Here is a 22757-nt window from a genome sequence, read left to right as displayed (position 1 = left end):
CAGAGTCTAAGTTAACACTTTCCATCAGAGCAGCAATCAGACCAGGGAGGAGTAAGGGGTGGTGACTCAATTAGACACCACACCTTCCCTATGCTATCCCAGTAGTGTGTCTGCTGAGGGCTTCTCACCTTATAATAATCAATGCTCTGCTCCCCTATAGGCTGTTTATCTAGGCCTAACAATAAAGCTGCCCCATGTCAGACTGAGGTTCCTTGGGCAAACCAGAGGAAATTATTCTTGGAACCAACCCTCATTATCATCAATAATATCTAATAGATTCTGATTTAAAGAAATATACTCTAGTGGGAAGTGACTGACTACAAAGGCAGCTACAAATGTATTTTTTTTCCACTCTTGGACTTTAAGAACCCATAATGGTATTAGAGCCTGGGCCTACTGGAGAATGCTCTGGTAGTTTAGTGGGCAAGTAGGAGGCTGAAGCTCTCATTCTGTCATTCCAGTCCTCAACCTACTATTCTAATGAGGATTACATTGTAGATAAGCCTTTCCCTAAGCATTAGGGTTATAAACTTTGATTACTTTGCTCTCTCATTGAGAACTTTTATCTTTCTGTGATCACTGCTGTCGAATGATAGCAATTCTTAAAAAAAATAGTTTTCTTTGAATATTGAGATTTTTTTTAAACACACCTTTCTATAAGTGTCCCTTTAAATTTTTTTTTTTGAGTTTTCAGACCAATGTTGAAAGACTAGATGAGCCGAATAAGTCTAATTGGAGGAGGATTGGTGCAGCCAGGGACACAGCTAACATGGAGGCAGGGGAAGTTGCTTTCTAAACTCAGGAAGAGGGCTGAGAGGAGGCCCAAGGAGCGGTGAATATAGTACTTCTAGTCCTAGCATTGGTATTACTCACTGCTCCCTGTTCTTCTTCTCCTGGCGCCTGACAGCACACAGCTGGGATGTAAGAATGTGTGCGTAGGCGTGCACAATGACCTGAGACTATGTGACGTCAGGTCACAGTGTAATGCGTGCCTAGATGCAGTGCTGCATGAAAAGTGGAGGTACCTGCAGGAGGAGAAGAGAGGCGAGTATTATTTTTTTTTTGCTCTGGTCTGAGGACTGCATTAAGAGGACCAAGGGGAGGGGGATCCCGTTCAAAAATTTGCTGTGGGTCCCAGTCAGTTCTAGTTGCCACGGGGTGCAGCGCCTATAGAGTTTTATCAGACACAGTAACCTCATTTATCTTACGACCAGTGAAGATCAAAACAGATGAGCCTCAATCTAGGAATATGCCAACCTAGAGACCTCCACTAGTGTATCTGGGAATGAATCCTGAGAGGAATAATCCTGTACACCACTGGTGTGAATTACATGACACGAAAGATGTTAGGAGTACGATATCCAGTATCTGGCAAAAAGCCGGTACTGTTCAAAGCATTGTCCAATATGCTAGCATCTCTTTTTACTGTTAATGTCACAACTGGTAGACTGTGGTGACCCTGTTATTGCTTGAAATAAACGCCTATGAATTGATCCTTATTGAAATAAGAAAAACATCTGAGCCTCTGCTACCCTCAGGCACACGACCATGCCTGGTGCTCGGTAAGGATTTATCTAAATGTCCCAGCAGTCTTTACCCCAAACCATAGAATGTATAGATGTGCAAAAGCTGCATCACAGTCAATAATATCGGCTCCTTTTCTCCATCTATCTGATCATTTAGTATTCTATTCATGGAGAGCTTCCATTTGTAATTGTACTGACCAGAGACAATGTCTCAGAGGACTAAAAGTGCTACTTTTCTAGTTTTAATGAGACTTCTGTATGTACCGTACGTTGCGACAAGATTAGAAAAAATATTAATTATTAAGAACCATTAAAAGTCATAGCACAAAATTCAGGTTAATTAGCAAGATTAAAACAAAGACGTCATGCTTTTCAACCTTAAACTTGTTGAATGCCCTTTAGCTGGAGAAAGGAATACAGTTGTGGTTCTGCTTTGGTCCATTTACAGAGAATATGTTCCCCAATCAATGGCTGACATTTTATAAAAGAGAAATACTACTTCTTGTAAATGAGTTCCCTGCTAATCATTTCAGGCACTTATATTGGTAATTAGTATGCTAAGCAAGAAATAACAGTCTGCTAATTAAATCATCATGCAGGCACTTCACCTTTGACAAAAGCAGAATGAATTTATGAATTTGAAGGCAGTCAAGTGAAGGCAGAGGAAACAGAGAGGAAAGAAGTACAATATTTGACTTTGGAAAAGTCAAAAACATTACATTCTATATCACTTAAAAATACATTCAGGGGCATACACAGATCTCAAAGTGAAAAAGGGCCTAGAAATCCTTCATCAAGGGGCTTGCCAACTGTGTCATCAATCTCTCCAAAGCAGACCCGAAAGTCCTCCAGAATTTCAGGCAACTGGAATTCCACATCCAGAACTACCTGAGGTACTTGTAACCTATTTCCAATATGCAGGGCATATTGTTTGCTCTGTCTCACCCACTGCTCTGTTTCAGTATTTGTTTCTACACTTTACTTCATACTTAATTGTATCAGGTTTTACTGTGTTTTTATGTTTGCCATGGTTTATTTAGCATATGTTCTATAGAGCACTGGCTTTGTTATTTAAATAATTGGTTTTGGCAAACCCCTCCAATTGGCCGTATCTGTAAAGGGAAGCTTACTTACCTGCTTCCCAGTGTTGAATACCCACTCCTTCTCCTCTCGGCCTCGTGGGCCCTCTTACTGAAAACATCTGGTTTGGCATTGCCAAAGCCAATCATTGGCCGCAGCAGTGTCACGGCTGTATGTGAGCAACAAGAGCATACACAGTTAATAGAGCTACTGACCGGACCCAAACTAGGGAGGATAAAGGGTGACCCCTGTCAGACCCTCAAAGCTCTCCCTATGCTGCTAAAGCACATGCCCGGATACAAATGGTGGAACGGGGCTTGCCCACGTACCTAAGACTGATGACCACTGTAACCCCTACAATAGTGGAAGGGGCACGGCTACCGGTGCCCTGCTCAGTATATGGAGGGAACCGTGGCCGCCTCAGATCCAGTCAGAAAATAAACAGGTACACAACAATGTTTGTCATGACGTAAGGGGAGCTGGTCACCGCTGTGACCAGTGATTGTTTGCAGGCAGCATAAAACCGAATGTTTTCAGCGAAAAAGCACAGTGGAGCAGCCAAGGCCTGGAGTAGCTGGAAGCCAGCGTCGGGAAGCAGTTAGGTAAGCTTCCCTTTACAGGTTCAGCCAAGTGTATGTGGGGTTGGGGGGTGTTTCTAAAACTCCCCCCTATCCTCATTCTTGCACAACCGTTTTAATGCCCCTAACCAATTATTTCTCTGTTTGGAATGCCCACAAGGCATACATGCAGGGTCTTCTGATTCAACAGCCAGACAGATTTAACAAGTCTGCCCACAAGTAAATTCATGAACTCTTTGATAAAATTTGAGGGCCAACACCAACTTAGCCCAAGCCCTCATCTTTTAACTATCCTTAACTCTTCATAGGCACTTAGCCATAGATTTTGACAAACAATCCAGAAATTCTTATAACAAAGCTAGCAGACTGATGGCGAACAAAATTAAATCAGTCCAATTGAAATCTAGGAATGCTCACCTGTATTCCCGCTTGTACAACTCCAAAGTAGCAAATCTTCAGGATATAGCTGATGACCTCAGCAATTACTGCCATGATCTCTATAATCCCCACACTGAGTCCTCCATTTCTTAACCTACTTTAAATTCAGTTCAGCTACCCTGATTGAACCTTGAGCTAATTCAATCACTATACACCCCTAAATGTCACGAATAAAGTGGAGGGACACAAAACTAGGCTTCAAGGCTAGGGAGAGGGGAAAGGTCAACTCCTAAGAAACCCCTAAACCTGGCCCTGACTCCTGTCAGTATGTATAAACTCCGAAGGTGGGAAAATACATACGCCAGAACCTAGACCCTAGGAGCCCTGAAATGCCGTTGGGGTAGTGAAAGGGAATGAGACTACTGGTTCCTTCCCAGGTGAATGAATCAGCGTCTCCCTGAGGCCTAGTAACAACAAGCACGGGGGAACAACCAGATACAAAGAGTAGTACAACTTAACTTAAAGAAAATGGATGAGCAGGAACACAGGAAAGGTCCACACACCAACTCTTCCAAATCCAAGCAGAGAATATCAACCGCATGGTATGAAGTGTGAGACCAAACTAAATAGGGAATGCAGTAATGACCACAGCTGCACCTGACAAGAGGTGTGGTCATTACCAAGCAACAACACTGAGAATCAAGAGACTGTCAGTTAACACTCAGTAGCTCAGATTTTCTAACCTCTGTCACAGGAGGTACCATGACACTATATTGGAGTTGGAGAGCTCCACTGCCATAGGATCGCTGAAACTGGGAATATCCCCAGGTCAAGACATTTTTTATAGAGAATATTTTAAGATATTCAGTGACTTGTTAGTGCCCTATCTATGCAAGGTTCATATTGTAGCTTCTTACTGTCAATCCTGAAATCCATGCAAAAGTGATAGCGCGTAGACTCTTCTCTCTCCTCCCCTCAATCATCAAAAATGACCAAGTCGTCCTAACGAAGGGCCAGCAGGCTCCAGATGGAACCAGAAGCCTCATAAATCTAATAAAAGCAACAAACTCCCTGTAAATGTCATCTCTGCACCTCTTTCTGGATTTAGAGAGGTACATTGGGGAATATACTGTATTTTTTGCTTTATAAGAAGCACCTAATGATGGGTGGTGGGCTTTAGTGGGTTTTGTACCAATGGTGATCTTTGGATGACACACTGTTATGGGAGATCTGTGGATGACTCACTGTTATGGAGGATCTGTGGATGACACTGTTATGTTATGGAGGATCTGTGGATGACACTGTTATGGGGTGATCTGTGGATGACAAACTGTAATGCTGGGATCTGTGGATGACACACTGTTATGGGTGAATCTGCAATGGTGCACTGTTATGTTATGTGACTATAACCCCCCCCCCCCCCCCCCCCCCTCATCCTTAAGAATGCATCAAGGGCCTGCAGTACATAAAGTCACATTCTGTCCAGAGACTGTACTGTAATTGTAAAAGTATTCATATTTAATATGACTATAACCCCACTCATCCATATGAATGCACCCATGTTCTGTAGTACATGGGTGTATCCTTAAGGTTGAGGGAAGTTACAGTCACATTTAATATAAACACTAAAACCAATTACAGTACAGACTCTAAGAGTGTTTATATTAAATGTGACTATAACCCCCATGCTTAAGAGTATAACCATGTACTGCATGAGTGGGGTTATAATCATTTAATGTCCAGGTCTGCCCTTGAGCTCGCCTTCATGTCCCACTTCACGTCCTGGCTTTCACTCATCCAGGAACTACGGAAGACGGTCCACTGAGGGCTAGTGTCATTCACTCCTTGCCTTCCTTCCTTTAGCAGTGGCATGCGTGGCCAGGCAGGAGTAAGCTGATTGATAGAGGCAGCGGAGCAGCGGTTCTTGTCAGTGCTCACCACCAATTAGTGCACCATGCAGGGCAGTAGAGGAAAAGGAGAATGGCTCTCCTCTCTCCTCGGTTATGGAGCAACAACATGCAGGCTGGCAGCATTCAGCATCACTGAATGCTTCAATACCGCTGCCTGCCCCACACTTTCCACACTTCAAAGTCCAGGCTAACTTAAACAATGTTGCCGGCCACCATGATTTTCAGCACATTAGCTTTATAAGACCCATTGACTTTTTCCTCCCACTCTGGTGGAAAAAAGTGCGTTATATTAAGCGAAAAATACAGTGCCTCTAAACCTCTTAAACACTTTGGCTTCTCAGGCCCTATCCTTTCTGCAATCCAGACTTTATATGCATGTCCTTCCGCATTGGTTCTAGTCAACAACATTAAATCAAAGCCTTTCCAGATCACGAATGGCACACACCAGGGTTTCCCCCCATTGTCATTGAGCCCCTAGCAGAAAAAATTAGGAGTGACACTTCAATATCGGGCATAACTTCATAGCCCTAATTCTGATAAAATCTCTTTGTGGATGACGTGAATCTCATTCTCACACACCCACAACAATCTCTCCCAGCTGCTCTCCACTTGCTGGAGACGTTTAGCTTAGTCTCTTACTACAAAATTAACACCTCTAAATGTCAAATATTAAAGTGTTGCTGACTTTTCAAAAAACTTTTGATATGTCCTCGCAGAGGAGCATGGAATCAAGACAGGCCTATGGACTTCTATGGAGCCCGTCTTATGTATTAAGGACCGAGTGTGTTCTATGCGCTTGCGTTTCACTCCTCATTCTAGGTATAGGTAATTTTCTCAGTGCACAGGCCCCCACCGATCTAATCTTTTGATATGTCTCTCACAAAAGTATTTTCAAACAGTTAATGATCCTTTAAGCATACACATACCTCCCCCCAAAAATCACTTTCCATCCAACAATACCATATTGTGGTACATTATACCACCCAACAGAGCTAAATAACACAGTACATCACAAAATACTGCCAGCAGCACAAAATACATAACCAAAAACTTTTACTGGCCGGCCGTGAGGAGGGCTCAGGTGGCCCCTAAGCATCGGCCCACCGGGAAATTTCCATGTAAGGTCTATGGCCAATCTTCCCCTGATCAATAGTCTCTCAAAACTTCACCTATAAAAAAGTGTTGGCCTACCAGGGGGGGAATCAGAATCTTTCCACCACAAGTGGGATCTATGGGCAACCATGCACCTGTTCTTAAAATTTTAATTCCTTCTAAGACCACTGAGGCTCCTAATACTTTTCCATTGTTGTCCGCATTCTTAGAATGTAGCAAGTCTAACTTGGTGTCTCATACGGTTTGCACTCTACTCCTCTAATCCCATTCCATAGCTAGTGTTCCTAGGCTGCGTCTTGGTTGCTCCTTTATTATTTCCACACTTTTTCCTCCCTCAAAGTACACTCATTTCTCTATACTCTCCACTTTACCATTTAAACATATGAAGAATCCATCCAATATTTTTATTGTACAGTTGCTTACTGTTTTTACCTCAAGTGTAACATCTACAGTATTTGACAACTCCTTTTTTGATATATTTGTCTGTAACCTTATGTTTTTTTTTCCTATTGTTTCTTCTAAAAACTCAATAAAATGCATTTAATAAAAAAGGAAAGAAATGGCTGGCCAAATTGGACACTGTCTTGGTGGTTCCTGTAATGGAGAGATCAACATGCATGTTCAACATCCTCTTTCCCCCACCCCTTCCCTTTATCAGCCACCATCATGTTTTCTGAGTGTTATAGCATGGGTAACCTCACCAGGGGCAGATTGGGAACTCAAAGTGGAAGAATCCCTGGAAAAAACAACGTAGAAGTGGCCACATGTTATAGGTGGGGCCAAACTAGTAGAGGGCATGGTCAAGCCAAGTAGACATGGCCAAAAGCAATAGAACTGTAGGTGATGCAAACAGGCCAGCAGGTCAGCACACTAGTGGATGGAGCACACACATCGGAAAACATATCAGAAAAGCCGAATACAAAGCAAATTTTTGACAATTTAAAATTTCTGCGACATTCACTTTGCAGCAGTGACATGATAATGAGAGTGTATATTAATGAGAGTGCAGCTCGGTCAGCAGTATGTAGGGTTTCCACCTTTACCAACGAAAACCACTGGCCAAGTTTACATGGGTAAAAAGGGGTATGGTTTTGGCATAACACAGGGTGTTATTTTACACCAATAGTTTGATCATATGTTGCGCTCTGCAACTTTTTCCTGACCCTATGATTTATTTTATTTTTTTCCTCTCTGCCATAATTTTTTTATTTTTCCGTTCGCATAGCCAGAATTCTTTTTCCAAATGGGGTGGAATAAAAAAATATATATATCTCAATTCCACCATAGCTGCATGGGTTTCTTTTTTACGCTGTTGCCTACGTGGTAAAACTGACCTGTTACCTTCATTCTACTTGTCAGAACGATTACAGCAATGCTACATTTATATTGTTTTTCTTGTGTTTTAATACATAAAAAAATAAAAACTTTTGGAGAAAATATTTTTGTACCCTGTAACTTTTTACATCTATGGATTCAAGTGAAAAGCTGGAATCGCAGTTTTGTGGAGGGGAGAGGAGCTTCTACTAATACATTTTTATTTTCAGTGTTGCAATTTCAGAACATTTAGATTTTTTTTCATATATTTAAAGATGTTTTGCTTTATGTGAAAAGTTCTAAAATAGATTTTAAAATGTTTTCCCGTTACTGAGCACATTTCAGCAGGCTTAGCAGGGTTTTATTAATTTATAATATGAAAAGTTTTTCAGCACTGTTAAAAAAAGATGGTTGGGAGAGTGTCCTGGCACAGTTAAGGGTTCAAGAGGCGCCTGGATGTATTTCTGGAGTGTAATAATATTACAGGTTATAGTTACTAGAGAGGGGTCGTTGATCCAGGAAGTTCTTCTGATTGCCTGATTGGAGTCGGGAAGGATTTTTTTCCCCCTAAAATTGGCTTCTACCTCACAGTTTTTTTTTGCCTTCCTTTGGATCAACTTGCAGGATAACAGGCCGAACTGGATGGACAGATGTCTTTTTTCAGCCTTATAAACTATGTTACTAGTCTTATACTACCAGCAGCGACTGGACAGTGTTAGGGCTCATGCACACAACTGTATGTATTTTGCAGCCCGCAAAACATGGATCCTCAAAAAATATGGATGACGTCCGTGTGCATTCTGTATTTTGCGGAAAAGAACAGCTGACCCCTTATAGAACAGTCCTATCCTTGTCCGTAATGCGGACAATAATAGGACATGTTCTATTTTTTTGCGGAACAGACATACATACAACAGACATTGAAATGAATGGTTCCGCATGTGGTCCGCAAGAAAAAAGGAACGGACACGGAAAGAAAATACATTTGTGTGCATGAGCCCTTAGGCCTCTTGCACACGACCGTATGTCTTTTTCAGTATTTTGCGGTTCGCAAAAAACGGATCCGCAAAATATACAGATGACATTCGTGTGCATTCCGTTTTTTGCAGGACGAAACATCTGGCCTCTAATAGAACAGTAGTATCCTTGTCCGTTATGCGGACAATAATAGGGCCTGTTCTATCTTTGAACGGAATAGAAATACGGAAACGGAAGGCATACGGAGTACCTTCCGTTTTTTTTGCGGATCCATTAAAATTAATGGTTCTGTATACAGTCCGTATACGGAACGCAAAAAACGGACCGTGAACGGAGAAAAAAAACGTTTGTGTGTAAGAGGCCTTACACTGTGCAGGGACACACTCCCAAAATCTACTGGTAACACCTACTAGCAATTTATTAATAAAGATTAATAAGATAACAAGATTGGTAGAGGAACTGCCCAAGATAGAGTCCTGAGAATTGTCATTTAATGTGATACTTGCTTGATGTAGTGCCAAGGTTATGGACTAGCCCTAAAGTTGACAGATATCGCTGCTTTTCTATGGAACATACTAATTCCCCTGTTGCTGGTCACAATTTTATGCCAAAACTGAGAAGTAAGAAATGAATGAGTTCATGCATGAATCCCAGTGCTTTCTCTGTCTTTTATAATCTTAAAGTGGTTTTACAGGACAATAATATCGATGACCTATCCTATCCGTACAGGTCATCAATATCAGATCTGTGGGGGTCTGATACCCAGAGCCTCCACCTATCAGCTGTATTCAGCAGCCACCAACATCTGAACCAACAAAATAGATGGATCTGGAGGTTCCATCCAGTGTGTAACGGGCGTGCTGTGTTACTGCAATTCAGCTGCCATTCAAGTGAATAGATGCTAAGCTGCAGTACTGAGAATGGCCACTACACGGTGTACAGAGCTCTCTTCCTGGACTGCAGGTGGCGGGTGTCAGGTATCTGATATTGGTGACCTGACCTCGTTATTGGCATCTTAGTCCCGGAAAACCCCTTTGAAACAGTGCTATTCTACAGATGTTTGTCTTACCGGCCAGTGATGAGGAAGAACAGAGTAAGTATGACCAAGAGAGTAAATCCTCCAACTGCAGCGGTGGCTATGACCAGAATTTGCCCTTGTTCTGCTGCCATATCAGAAGCTGAAAGAAATGAAACATAGGTCATACAAAATAATCAGGTCATACATAGCATCAAGGAGCGCTGAACATCAGCAGGACAAACCCCAAAAATAATGGTATTTAGAGGCAAGTAAATTACCAGGTTGTTTTCTTCCACTGATGGATGGCGGCTGTTCAAGTACTCAGCACAATGTGGATAATCATATACAATACAAACTAAGTGTGAGAGAATATCATTCTAAACAGGTTTTCACCTTCTGATAATAATTCAGTAGAGCCACGTTCAAGGCTCAGCCAAAGGGTTTTGTTAATACTGGCATTGCTATACTTGCTGGACCGTTACATACAGTGGTGCGCGCTCTTCTGCACTTTTATCTCTGTAGCATATCTTATATAAATCCCGCTGAGAGACTATAAACATGTTCTACACACAAGAAAGTCAGTGAAAGCTGATGATTTCGATGGGATCTGCCGACTATCCACTGAGAATGGAGGTGCCTTGACTCTCCCCTAAAGGCAGATCCTGTATTCTCAAAGGAGATAGGTCACTGCTAGAGGAGCCTATTTAAAGGGAATTTGTCACCAGGAAATTCACAGCAAGAAAATGTTTTGTAGTTTATATGTAAATGAGAATTTTAGTGTACAGAGTTGCACAGAGTTCAAGCCACCCTGTGCACCCTTCCTCCTCTTGCTTCCTCTGCCAGCCCCTCCCTCTCCTTCTTGATTGACAGGACCAGCTGAAATGTGCATGACCCTGGCCCTGTCAATCAAGAAGGAGATGGAGGGGCTGGAAGCAACAAGGGTGCACAGAGTTGTTTGGGTCCTCCTAACCTCTCATTTGCATATGTATTACTTTTTCTCCAGAATAAAGTAACATTTCACCAACTGAAATATATCATTACATTCATCTGAGCTAGACCTACAAGGCACAGTGCCTAGTTTACCAGTGAATTTCCTGGTGACAGATTTATCCTCAGATATTACTGACAGTTCAGAGTCTTTGAGATTATCCACTCAGTTTCTTGGAAACAAAGGTAATTTTATACCAGGTCTAGCATCCTGGAGCTCACTGCAAAGCATTGAAAATGTTAATATGCTGAATTTCATGTATTGTATGCATGTACTACTACTCCCATAAGGTTATATATATATATATATATATATATATATATATATATATATATATATATATATAGGTCCCAAGTGGCTAGGCAGGGCTGCCTTCACCCTTCATCTCCAGGAGGAAATAGAGGAAGTCTACAGTTAGCTGCAAGGAAGTAAACACCTTGAGCAGCAAGGAGCAGATTCCGTAGGTGAGATCCAACTCCCCTATAGACTACAAGAGCAGCAGAGTGCCAGCCTGAGAGGAAGAAAATGTACAGAATGTTTAGTGGTCTCAAAAAGGATTGAAGATTACTTTGTTAGACACCCTGGCTATAGCCTCCTCTGCATGTTGTAGGAACAATTTAAGAAACAGGCTGCCCATCATAGCTAAAGGACAGAATGGCGCCTCTGTTCAGAGACTGAAATTCACTAAGCATACTGTGAATATACATAAATATCCAGAGATCGTAAATATGCATCCTTTTAGGCCGAGAAAGAAAAGATTATAGAAACTAGGCTCCCATATATAACCTCATGGATTGTGTACATTGGCTGTAAAGACTGAATCCAAAGTGCACAGTGCCTGTATGACCTATTTACAAACTGCTTCCGTAAGCACAGGGAAGTTGTTGCAACTAACCTGGTGTCATCATTGCTTTCTGCTCTACTTTTGCACTTAAAAGGTGCTGGTGTCACAACAACCGGGACCCTGCCTTGCACCATAAAACCATCAACACCAAGAGCGCCTCAACCACCATCAGGCAAGAGAAGTACCCGAGTGTGCCTCGAAGGGAAGAAAGGTGCGTCCTTCCCATCACTGCACTCTGGCCCCGGTAGCTTCAGAGTACAACTGCTACACCCATCTGGTCACTCATTCACATACACTCCCCTGCGGCCTGGTCACTGCACAGGGCTTGAGTGTGACCACTTTCATCTGTAACTTTAGTCATCAATGCTTGCTACCTTACAACCGTTTAAAGACTTATGGGGTCATTCATCAAACTGGTGTAAAGTAGAACTGGCTTAGTTGCCCATAGCAATCAGACTCCACCTTTGATTTTCTAAGGCAGTCAAAAATGAAAGGTGGAATCTGATTGGTTGCTATGGGCAACTAAGCCAGTTCTACTTTACACCAATATGATAAATGACCCCATTACTTCTCTTCTGCTACAGTGAAACTTCTCCAAATGGCCACCACTTTTGAGAAGGCCACCCCCTTTATTTTGACCAAATTTCCTGTGAAAGATTTTGGCGTCTTTCACACGGGCATCCCGGATTTGCTCCGGATGCGTCGCGTGTGCATTGTGGGAAACCCGCTTAAGTGCGAACGCAATTTCAGTCAGTTTTGACTGAGATTGTGTTGCGTTGTTCAGTTTTTATCGCGCGGGTGCAATGCGTTTTGCACGCGCGTGATAAAAAACTGAATGTGGTACCCAGACCCGAACCTCTTCACTGAAGTTCGGGTTTGGGTTAAGTGTTCTATTCATTTTATTATTTTCCCTTATAACATGGTTATAAGGGAAAATAATAGCATTCTGAATACAGAATGCTTAGTAAAATGTTGCTTGAGGGGTTAAAAAAATTAATAAAATGAACTCACCTCATCCTCTTGTTCACGCAGCCGGCATAGTCTTCTTTCTTCTTCTTTCTTCTTCTTTAAGGACCTGCAAAAGGACCTTTGATGACGTAATGATGTCAGCGCCCACGTGGTGAGCGCGATTAAGTCATCAAAGGTCCTTTTGCAGCTCCTGAAAGCAGAAGAAAGAAGACGATGCCGGCTGCACGAACAAGAGGATGAGGTGAGTTATTTTAAAAAAAAAATTTAACCCCATAAGCAACATTTTACTAAGCATTCTGTATTAAGAATGCTATTATTTTCCCTTATAACCATGTTATAAGGGAAAATAATAAAATGAATAGAATACCTAACCCAAACCTGAACTTCAGTGAAGAAGTCCGGGTTCGGGTCTGGGTACCACATTCAGTTTTTTATCACGCACGTGCAAAACACATTGCACTCACGCAGAGAAATCTAAACATCGGAACGCAATTGCAGTCAAAACTGACTGCAATTGCATGCCTACTCGCACGATTTTCCCACAATGCACACACGACGCATCTGGAGAAAATCCGGCGCGACCATGTGAAAGAGGCCTTACAGTATACATATGGCTACTGCCCTCTTCATCATGATTTTCCATACTCATCTCTAAAACTTTTCTTTTGCCTCAGGTTTATCCTGCCATGCACTTACAAGCAAACCATTAACAATGATCTTGAACAGATGTTCTAAAGCTGGTCATACACATTACATGGTTGAACATCAGTTGAAGAAACTGTATCATCTGGTGAAGGTTCCTTTCACATACACGGCCAATTTAGTCCATATTGGCTGTTACAGATGTTCAAACTTCCCCAACATGTTCAATGAAACTGGTCGATGGACAAAAGATCTTTCTGGGAACATTCTTTCAAAAAAAAAAGATCTTTTGTCCAACTATAGAATGAAAATCTTAAACATGGCCAACTTCTTTTCAATGGTCTGTCATTGGTCGGCTAAAAAGATTGTTTGTTGTTAAATTTCAACTGACGAACGATCAATTTTGTACTCCTCCATGTTGATCAACTTTAGACTAATGGGAATGGCCACCTTTACTACAAAACACTGGAACAATAGCCTCAATAAAAAGGACTTCATACCCTATGAAGGAATACTGACTGACCCATCCACAACTCCTTTTGTAGAGGATCCCATGGTGGGAGCATTTCATATCCAGACGGCCAGGCAGCTCATGACAACCTTGCTCATGCAAACCTTCTCTGCCAAAATAGCCTGCCGGATCTCTTTGCATTTGTAAGTCTCTGTCCGGCCCCATTAACCATAATGCGCATGGCAGAGATCGGACCGCATTCCGACAAATATGCAGAGAATCAGCCGGAAGAAAACTGCTGTGTGCAGCTGAAACAGCCTGCCGGATCACTAGCGCTAGTGTGAAACTAGCCTTAGTCTAATGTCATACATTATTGAAGGGTACTGTAGTTATTATTGAGTTTTTGCTGCATTTTTTAGTCAAAAAAATAGTCAAAAAAATGCTAGCTCCAGATCGTAAATATAGTCATGGGTGTTTTACTGAACTCACAGCGTGCTGTAGGTTTGCTATTTTATCCCTCACAGTCTGGTGTGTTTTTTTTCTCATAGATCCTAAATATTTTTTTGCCCTGCTTAAAATAGAAAAAACTGCCAATATATATAAAGAGGTACATATATAATGGCAAGCCACTATTAAAAATAGTATAAAATACTGATCTACAAAGTAAGAAAAACAGAATAAATTGTAGAAAAATATTAATACCTCTACTCTTGCTGAGACATGTTTGCAATCTGGGAACCTGCACTAGATTTTCTTGTAGAAATTGGGTTACTTATCCATTTATATGCTCATCTAGAAATAGTAATAATCTGTGTACGTTTCAGGCAATGCACATTAGCTATCTGCATACATGCTTTATGAACTGCTTTATCTAGCACAATTTAACATTTACAGCAATATATACAGTCAGGTCCATAAATATTGGGACATCGACACAATTCAAAATTTTTTGGCTCTATACACCACCACAATGGATTTGAAATGAAACAAACAAGATGTGCTTTAACTGCAGACTGTCAGCTTTAATTTGAGGGTATTTACATCCAAATCAGGTGAATAGTGTAGGAATTACAACAGTTTGCATATGTGCCTCCCACTTGTTAAGGGACCAAAATTAATGGGACAACTGGCTTCTCAGCTGTTTCATGGCCAGGTGTGTGTTATTCCCTCATTATCCCAACTACAAAGAGCAGATAAAAGGTCCAGAGTTCATTTCAAGTGTGCTATTTGCATTTGGAATCTGTTGCTGTCAACTCTCAAGATGAGATCCAAAGAGCTGTTACTATCAGTGAAGCAAGCCATCATTAGGCTGAAAAAACAAAACAAACCCATCAGAGAGATAGCAAAAACATGAGGCCTGGCCAAAACAACTGGAACATCCTTAAAAAGAAGGAACACACCGGTGAGCTCAGCAACACCAAAAGACCCGGAAGACCACGGAAAACAACTGTGGTGGATGACCGAAGAATTCTTCCCTGGTGAAGAAAACACCCTTCACAACAGTTGGCCAGATCAAGAACACTCTCCAGGAGGTAAGTGTATGTGTGTCAAAGTCAACAATCAAGAGAAGACTTCACCAGAGTGAATACAGAGGGTTCACCACAAGATGTAAACCATTGGTGAGCCTCAAAAACAGAAAGGCCAGATTAGAGTTTGCCAAACGACATCTAAAAAAGCCTTCACAGTTCTGGAACAACATTCTATGGACAGATAAGACCAAGATGAACTTGTACCAGAGTGATGGGAAGAGAAGAGTATGGAGAAGGAAAGGAACTGCTCATGATCCTAAGCATACCACCTCATCAGTGAAGCATGGTGGTAGTAGTGTCATGGCGTGGGCATGTATGGCTGCCAATGTAACTGGTTCTCTTGTATTTATTGATGATGTGACTCCTGACAAAAGCAGCAGGATGAATTCTGAAGTGTTTCGGGCAATATTATCTGCTCATATTCAGCCAAATGCTTCAGAACTCATTGGACGGCGCTTCACAGTGCAGATGGACAATGACCCAAAGCATACTGCAAAAGCAAAACCAAAGAGTTTTTTAAAGGAAAGAAGTGGAATGTTATGCAATGGCCAAGTCAATCACCGGACCTGAATCCGATTGAGCATGCATTTCACTTGCTGAAGACAAAACTGAAGAGAAAATGCCCCAAGAACAAGCAGGAACTGAAGACAGTTGCAGTAGAGGCCTGGCAGAGCATCACCAGGGATGAAACCCAGCGTCTGGTGATGTCTATGCGTTCCAGACTTCAGGCTGTAATTGACTGCAAAGGATTTGCAACCAATTATTAAAAAGTGAAAGTTTGATTTATGATTATTATTCCATCCCATTACTTTTGGTCCCTTAAAAAATGGAAGGCACGTATGCAAACTGTTGTAATTCCTACACCGTTCACCAGATTTGGATGTAAATAACATCAAATCAAAGCTGACAGTCTGCAGTTAAAGCACATCTTGTTTGTTTCCTTTCAAATCCATTGTGGTGGTGTATAGAGCCAAAAATGTTAGAATTGTGTCCATGTCCAAATATTTATGGACCTGACTGTATATATATATATATATATATATATATATATAGTGTGTGATGGAGTTAAAATCACTCTGTTTATGCAGGGCCAGCCAATTCTGCCTCTGCATTGTAACTAACTGTTAATAATCACTTAAGATGAAATGGTTTGCCATATCTGGCTGCTTCTTGTAATGATGCATTTGATTCTATTGTGAATTATCAAGGCGGCACAAATTGTGTTCTAGAAAAAAAAAATCCTTGAAGAAACCACTTTGCACCATTTATTTCTCCTGTACTGCTCTGCTTTTAATGAGACCTATATTGTCTATAGGAGGTGTGATCTACTACTCAGAAACCATTAACACCAATAAATATTAAAGGGGCTTCATAGTACTTAGGTATTGATGAATCAGGATAGGTCATCAATATCAGACTGGTGTGGGGTCCAACACCCTGCATCATCACGATCACCTATCACCGTCACTGATAACTATACAGTGGACAGAAAGCAGTTTGTAGGTAGATCATCAATATATACTGTAAGTCCTGGAACATCTTTTATTCTTTAATGGGACATTTAGAAGGAGGGAAGGGGAGAATCCTAGTGTTTAAGGCTGGGTTTACGCCAGACGTTTTTATTGCGTTTTATGAGCAATAAAATGAAATTGTGAAACCTACATCAGAAAAAATTGCATGTTTCTTTATTAGAATTTTTTTTTCAACAGGTGAAAGCATCACCAGATGGTTACAGTGGTTTCTAGTGATCAAGAACTCCCTGTGTAAAAACCAGGATACAATGTTGTTTTAGGTTTTTTAAGCAAAAAACATTGCAGGGAGATGTTATATGCTGTCCAGGCAATATGAAATTATAAAACATCCTACAAACCCAGTAGTGGCATTTAGACAGTTTTTTTGTTTTTTTTGCTCTCTGTTGCAGCATTGTCTAAGTTGGAGGTTTTTTCAGGTTATTTTTCTGTAGACTACAAAAAAAGTCTGAAAAAACTTTGTGTGACTGAAAACGCCACCCCAAAAACATTTAAAAAAAAGACACAACTATGTAGCCCTGTCTCTGGATGAAAGTAGTGTATAAAAAATAATGGTGGTGGAATAGTCATACAATAAATAATAATATATTATTTTAAGATCAAACCCACATAACATAGTGTGACCAGAGGCATCTAAACAGGTGGTCACCAGACAAAGTGCATTAAAACAAATCAATTAGATCAACTTAAAGAGGACCTGTCCCCACTCCTGACATGCCAGTTTTCATAGCTTCATGCATTCCCCATGTAATACCAATTCTGGAGCATCTATTCTTATGACTCTATGTTGTGCCATTTCTTTATTATTCCTGTTAGAAGTTATGAATGAATTGCAGTAAGGGCACAGAGGGGTGTTAACCAGTTGGGGGGGGGGGGGGGGGTGTCCCTGCACAGTCTGACAATGGCAGTGCTGACTGGATAGAGTCAGACTGTGCAGGGACACATCCCCAACTGGTAACTCCCCTCTGTACCCTTATTGCAGACTGCTAGCAATCCATTAATTAATTCTAGTAGAAATAATACAGGGAGTGCAGAATTATTAGGCAAGTTGTATTTTTGAGGATTAATTTTATTATTGAACAACAACCATGTTCTCAATGAACCCAAAAAACTTATTAATATCAAAGCTGAATATTTTTGGAAGTAGTTTCTAGTTTGTTTTTAGTTTTAGCTATTTTAGGGGGATATCTGTGTGTGCAGGTGACTATTACTGTGCATAATTATTAGGCAACTTAACAAAAAACAAATATATACCCATTTCAATTATTTATTTTTACCAGTGAAACCAATATAACATCTCAACATTCACAAATATACATTTCTGACATTCAAAAACAAAACAAAAACAAATCAGTGACCAATATAGCCACCTTTCTTTGCAAGGACACTCAAAAGCCTGCCATCCATGGATTCTGTCAGTGTTTTGATCTGTTCACCATCAACATTGCGTGCAGCAGCAACCACAGCCTCCCAGACACTGTTCAGAGAGGTGTACTGTTTTCCCTCCTTGTAAATCTCACATTTGATGATGGACCACAGGTTCTCAATGGGGTTCAGATCAGGTGAACAAGGAGGCCATGTCATTAGATTTTCTTCTTTTATACCCTTTCTTGCCAGCCACGCTGTGGAGTACTTGGACGCGTGTGATGGAGCATTGTCCTGCATGAAAATCATGTTTTTCTTGAAGGATGCAGACTTCTTCCTGTACCACTGCTTGAAGAAGGTGTCTTCCAGAAACTGGCAGTAGGACTGGGAGTTGAGCTTGACTCCATCCTCAACCCGGAAAGGCCCCACAAGCTCATCTTTGATGATACCAGCCCAAACCAGTACTCCACCTCCACCTTGCTGGCGTCTGAGTCGGACTGGAGCTCTCTGCCCTTTACCAATCCAGCCACGGGCCCATCCATCTGGCCCATCAAGACTCACTCTCATTTCATCAGTCCATAAAACCTTAGAAAAATCAGTCTTGACTTTCAGCTTGTGTGTCTTGTTCAGTGGTGGTCGTCTTTCAGCCTTTCTTACCTTGGCCATGTCTCTGAGTATTGCACACCTTGTGCTTTTGGGCACTCCAGTGATGTTGCAGCTCTGAAATATGGCCAAACTGGTGGCAAGTGGCATCTTGGCAGCTGCACGCTTGACTTTTCTCAGTTCATGGGCAGTTATTTTGCGCCTTGGTTTTTCCACACGCTTCTTGCGACCCTGTTGACTATTTTGAATGAAACGCTTGATTGTTCGATGATCACGCTTCAGAAGCTTAGCAATTTTAAGAGTGCTGCATCCCTCTGCAAGATATCTCACTATTTTTGACTTTTCTGAGCCTGTCAAGTCCTTCTTTTGACCCATTTTGCCAAAGGAAAGGAAGTTGCCTAATAATTATGCACACCTAATATAGGGTGTTGATGTCATTAGACCACACCCCTTCTCCTTACAGAGATGCACATCACCTAATATGCTTAATTGGTAGTAGGCTTTCGAGCCTATACAGCTTGGAGTAAGACAACATGCATAAAGAGGATGATGTGGTCAAAATACTCATTTGCCTAATAATTCTGCACGCAGTGTAAAGGAATGGTACAACATACAGACATAAGAATCGATGTTCCAGAATTGTTATTACATGGGGGATGCATGTAGCTATTAATCAGGCATGTCAGGAGGGGTGAAAGGTCCACTGTAAGTTGATCTAATTGACTTGTTTTAATGCACTTTGACTTGTTTTAATGCACTTGTGACCACCTGTTTAGATGTCTCTAATCACACTTTGTTATGTGGGTTTGATCTTAAAATATTATATTATTTATTGTATGACAATTCCACCACCATTATTTCTTATACACTGTACTTTCATCCAAAAACAGGGCTAATTTACTGGGTTGTCTCAAGTGTGGCATGTGACCCATGAACACCCTTTGAGAGTTAAAGCGCTATTCCGGTATGTACAAGTTATCTTCTATCTGCAGGATAGGGGATAATTATCAGATCGGTGGGGTCATTTTAGGGGAGCAGCAAGGGGCCTGCAGAAGGTACAGGGCCCCCATTCTCATGATCGGTGGTGGTCCCAGCGGTAGGACCCCCACCGATCTGATAGTTATCCCCTATCCTATAGATAGGGGATAACTTGTTCCTACCGGAATACCCCCTTAAGTAGCCATGTTAGGGTGTAATAGGGTGTGAAACTCCACACCCCTGCTGACATACCACATGTTTTTGAGTTGATCTAATTGACTTCAATGCAGTTTGTCTTGTGAGCAGCTGTCTATGGTCACACTATGTTATGTGGGTTTGATCTTAAAGTAATACGTTATTAAAAGTTACATTTTATTAAACGACTATTCCCCCACGTTATTTCTTATACACTCACGTAAAGAATTATTAGGAACACCTGTTCTATTTCTCATTAATGCAATTATCTAGTCAACCAATCACATGGCAGTTGCTTCAATGCATTTAGGGGGTGGTCCTGGTCAAGACAATCTCCTGAACTCCAAACTGAATGTCAGAATGGGAAAGAAAGGGGATTTAAGCAATTTTGAGTGTGGCATGGTTGTTGGTGCCAGACGGACTGGTCTGAGTATTTCACAATCTGCTCAGTTACTGGGATTTTCACGCACAACCATTTCTAGGGTTTACAAAGAATGGTGTGAAAAGGGAAAAACATCCAGTATACGGCAGTTCTGTGGGCGAAAATGCCTTGTGGATGCTAGAGGTCAGAGGAGAATGGGCCGACTGATTCAAGCTGATAGAAGAGCAACATTGACTGAAATAACCACTCGTTACAACCGAGGTATGCAGCAAAGCATTTGTGAAGCCACAACACGCACAACCTTGAGGCGGATGGGCTACAACAACAGAAGACCCCACCGGGTACCACTCATCTCCACTACATATAGGAAAAAGAGGCTACAATTTGCACGAGCTCACCAAAATTGGACTGTTGAAGACTGGAAAGATGTTGCCTGGTCTGATGAGTCTCGATTTCTGTTGAGACATTCAAATGGTAGAGTCCGAATTTGGCGTAAACAGAATGAGAACATGTATCCATCCTCTGATGGCTACTTCCAGCAGGATAATGCACCATGTCACAAAGCTCGAATCATTTCAAATTGGTTTCTTGAACATGACAATGAGTTCACTGTACTAAAATGGCCCCCACAGTCACCAGATCTCAACCCAATAGAGCATCTTTGGGATGTGGTGGAACGGGAGCTTCGTGCCCTGGATGTGCATCCCTCAAATCTCCATCAACTGCAAGATGCTATCCTATCAATATGGGCCATCATTTCTAAAGAATGCCATCAGCACCTTGTTGAATCAATGCCACGTAGAATTTAGGCAGTTCTGAAGGCAAAAGGGGGTCCAACACCGTATTAGTATGGTGTTCCTAATAATTCTTTAGGTGAGTGTATATTATTGCATTGGCTCTGTGGTGAGATGTGAGGGTATGATAAAACAAAACCTTAAATGCAACCATAAATCCAGCAGGCTCTTATGGTATCTTGTTCAGCCATGAATGCCGGCAGTAGCCAGACAAAAACTTCTGCATGCTGTGGTTCATATTATAGTCAATGTTGATCCGGCAGTGAATGGTAAAATCCGTCAATGCCGTATCCGGTAAACTCTGGCAGGCTGTTAACTGCCAGATCTGGCAACCGCATATGTGAATGCACCATCACGGTATTATATACAATGTGAATGAAACAGTTACAGTGTCTGATATTGATGTTAAGGGGGTCGTCCCACAAAAAATATTCTACAGTTTTTAAACCAGCAACTAGATCTGAATACTTTTGTAATTGCATGTATGTATAGCCACAGAGTTATTCAATAAAATGTATCTGTATAGCGCCACCTGCTGTTTCTTATTTCTTTGACCTGCTCACTGAGAAGGCCGCACATGCTCAGTTTCATCCTTCAACTGCCTCCTGAGCTGTGATAGGGAGAGCTGAGACACGCCCCCCTGAGCTGCAGCAGAAAAGACACTCCCCTTTGGGCTGTCAGCTTGATATAAATCTAGCAGAGCAATGAATGGGGAGATCTCTGGAACCATGTGAGGTACAGGGCTGGTTCTAGGTTTATTAGAAGGAGACTGTCATGTACTACACAATGTCTGATTTTCATTCTTTACCTTATTCATGGGATAACCTCTTTAACTAGAATCATGTTTCAAGACTTTTTAAGGGGTTGAAAATTGACTTACCTACAGATGGCAACCAGGAGGCCATTTTATTTCTTTGGTATAGAGCTACACACCTTTCCAAAGAAGCATTGTGAAGGGGGTTCAGAAGGGGATTCTAACAAATGCCCAAAGATTTGATGCACACAAATGTGACAAAACTGCTTAGCACAGTGATCCCTTGCACAAACGTGTGAAGGACCTACACAGGTCAGATCACATGACCACATGTGTGCAGGTCCTGAAGGCAGAGCAGTGAGGAGGCTCCAGAGAAGAAAAATACATAAGCTTAAGGGGTTTGTAGTAGTTTAGGGGATCTGTATTTAGGAAGCTATTCTAGACTCTGTGTTTATTTAGTGGGTATATTGTCTGTAATTGTTAGAGTTTTTGGACTGAGGTCTGTGTTTCTCCTAGTGTCTGGTCTAGAATCTGAATTTATTCATGTTGCTACAGAGGCTGAGGATGGCACCGGAAGTGAGGGGCAATGGTACGTGTAATAATGGTCTGGGTTGAACTTCTACAACCAGAGAAGATGTCACATGTGAGCCACTGAGTTTATAGAGGAGAAGTTAATTCGCCTGACATGTTTGATTTCTAAATATTTGTATTCAATAAAAAGTATACAGGGAAGTCTCTGTTTACCCAGACCTAATAGAAAACTAGACAACTAGATGTGTCCCTACACAGTATGGTACTGTGAGCTCTTTGACAAGGGGAATGGTAACACCAAGATGTCA

At 41.5% G+C, this 22757-nt stretch overlaps 1 protein-coding gene across 1 annotated transcript in view; it reads right to left on the bottom strand.

Moving 5' to 3' along the window:
• Positions 1-22757, bottom strand: part of EPHA6 (EPH receptor A6) — a 1083458-nt gene that overhangs the window by 274392 nt on the left and 786309 nt on the right. The window contains exon 8 of the mRNA XM_040423272.1: positions 9947-10055. Within this exon, the coding sequence (XP_040279206.1) occupies positions 9947-10055 (109 nt within the window). The remainder of the gene's footprint in view (positions 1-9946; positions 10056-22757) is intronic.

The sequence above is a fragment of the Bufo bufo genome, chromosome 3, assembly GCF_905171765.1.
Source record: "Bufo bufo chromosome 3, aBufBuf1.1, whole genome shotgun sequence".
In the NCBI taxonomy this organism is placed as follows: Eukaryota; Metazoa; Chordata; class Amphibia; order Anura; family Bufonidae; genus Bufo; species Bufo bufo.
Note: the sequence above shows the minus strand (reverse complement) of the source record. Positions and strands in the feature narration are given on the sequence as shown.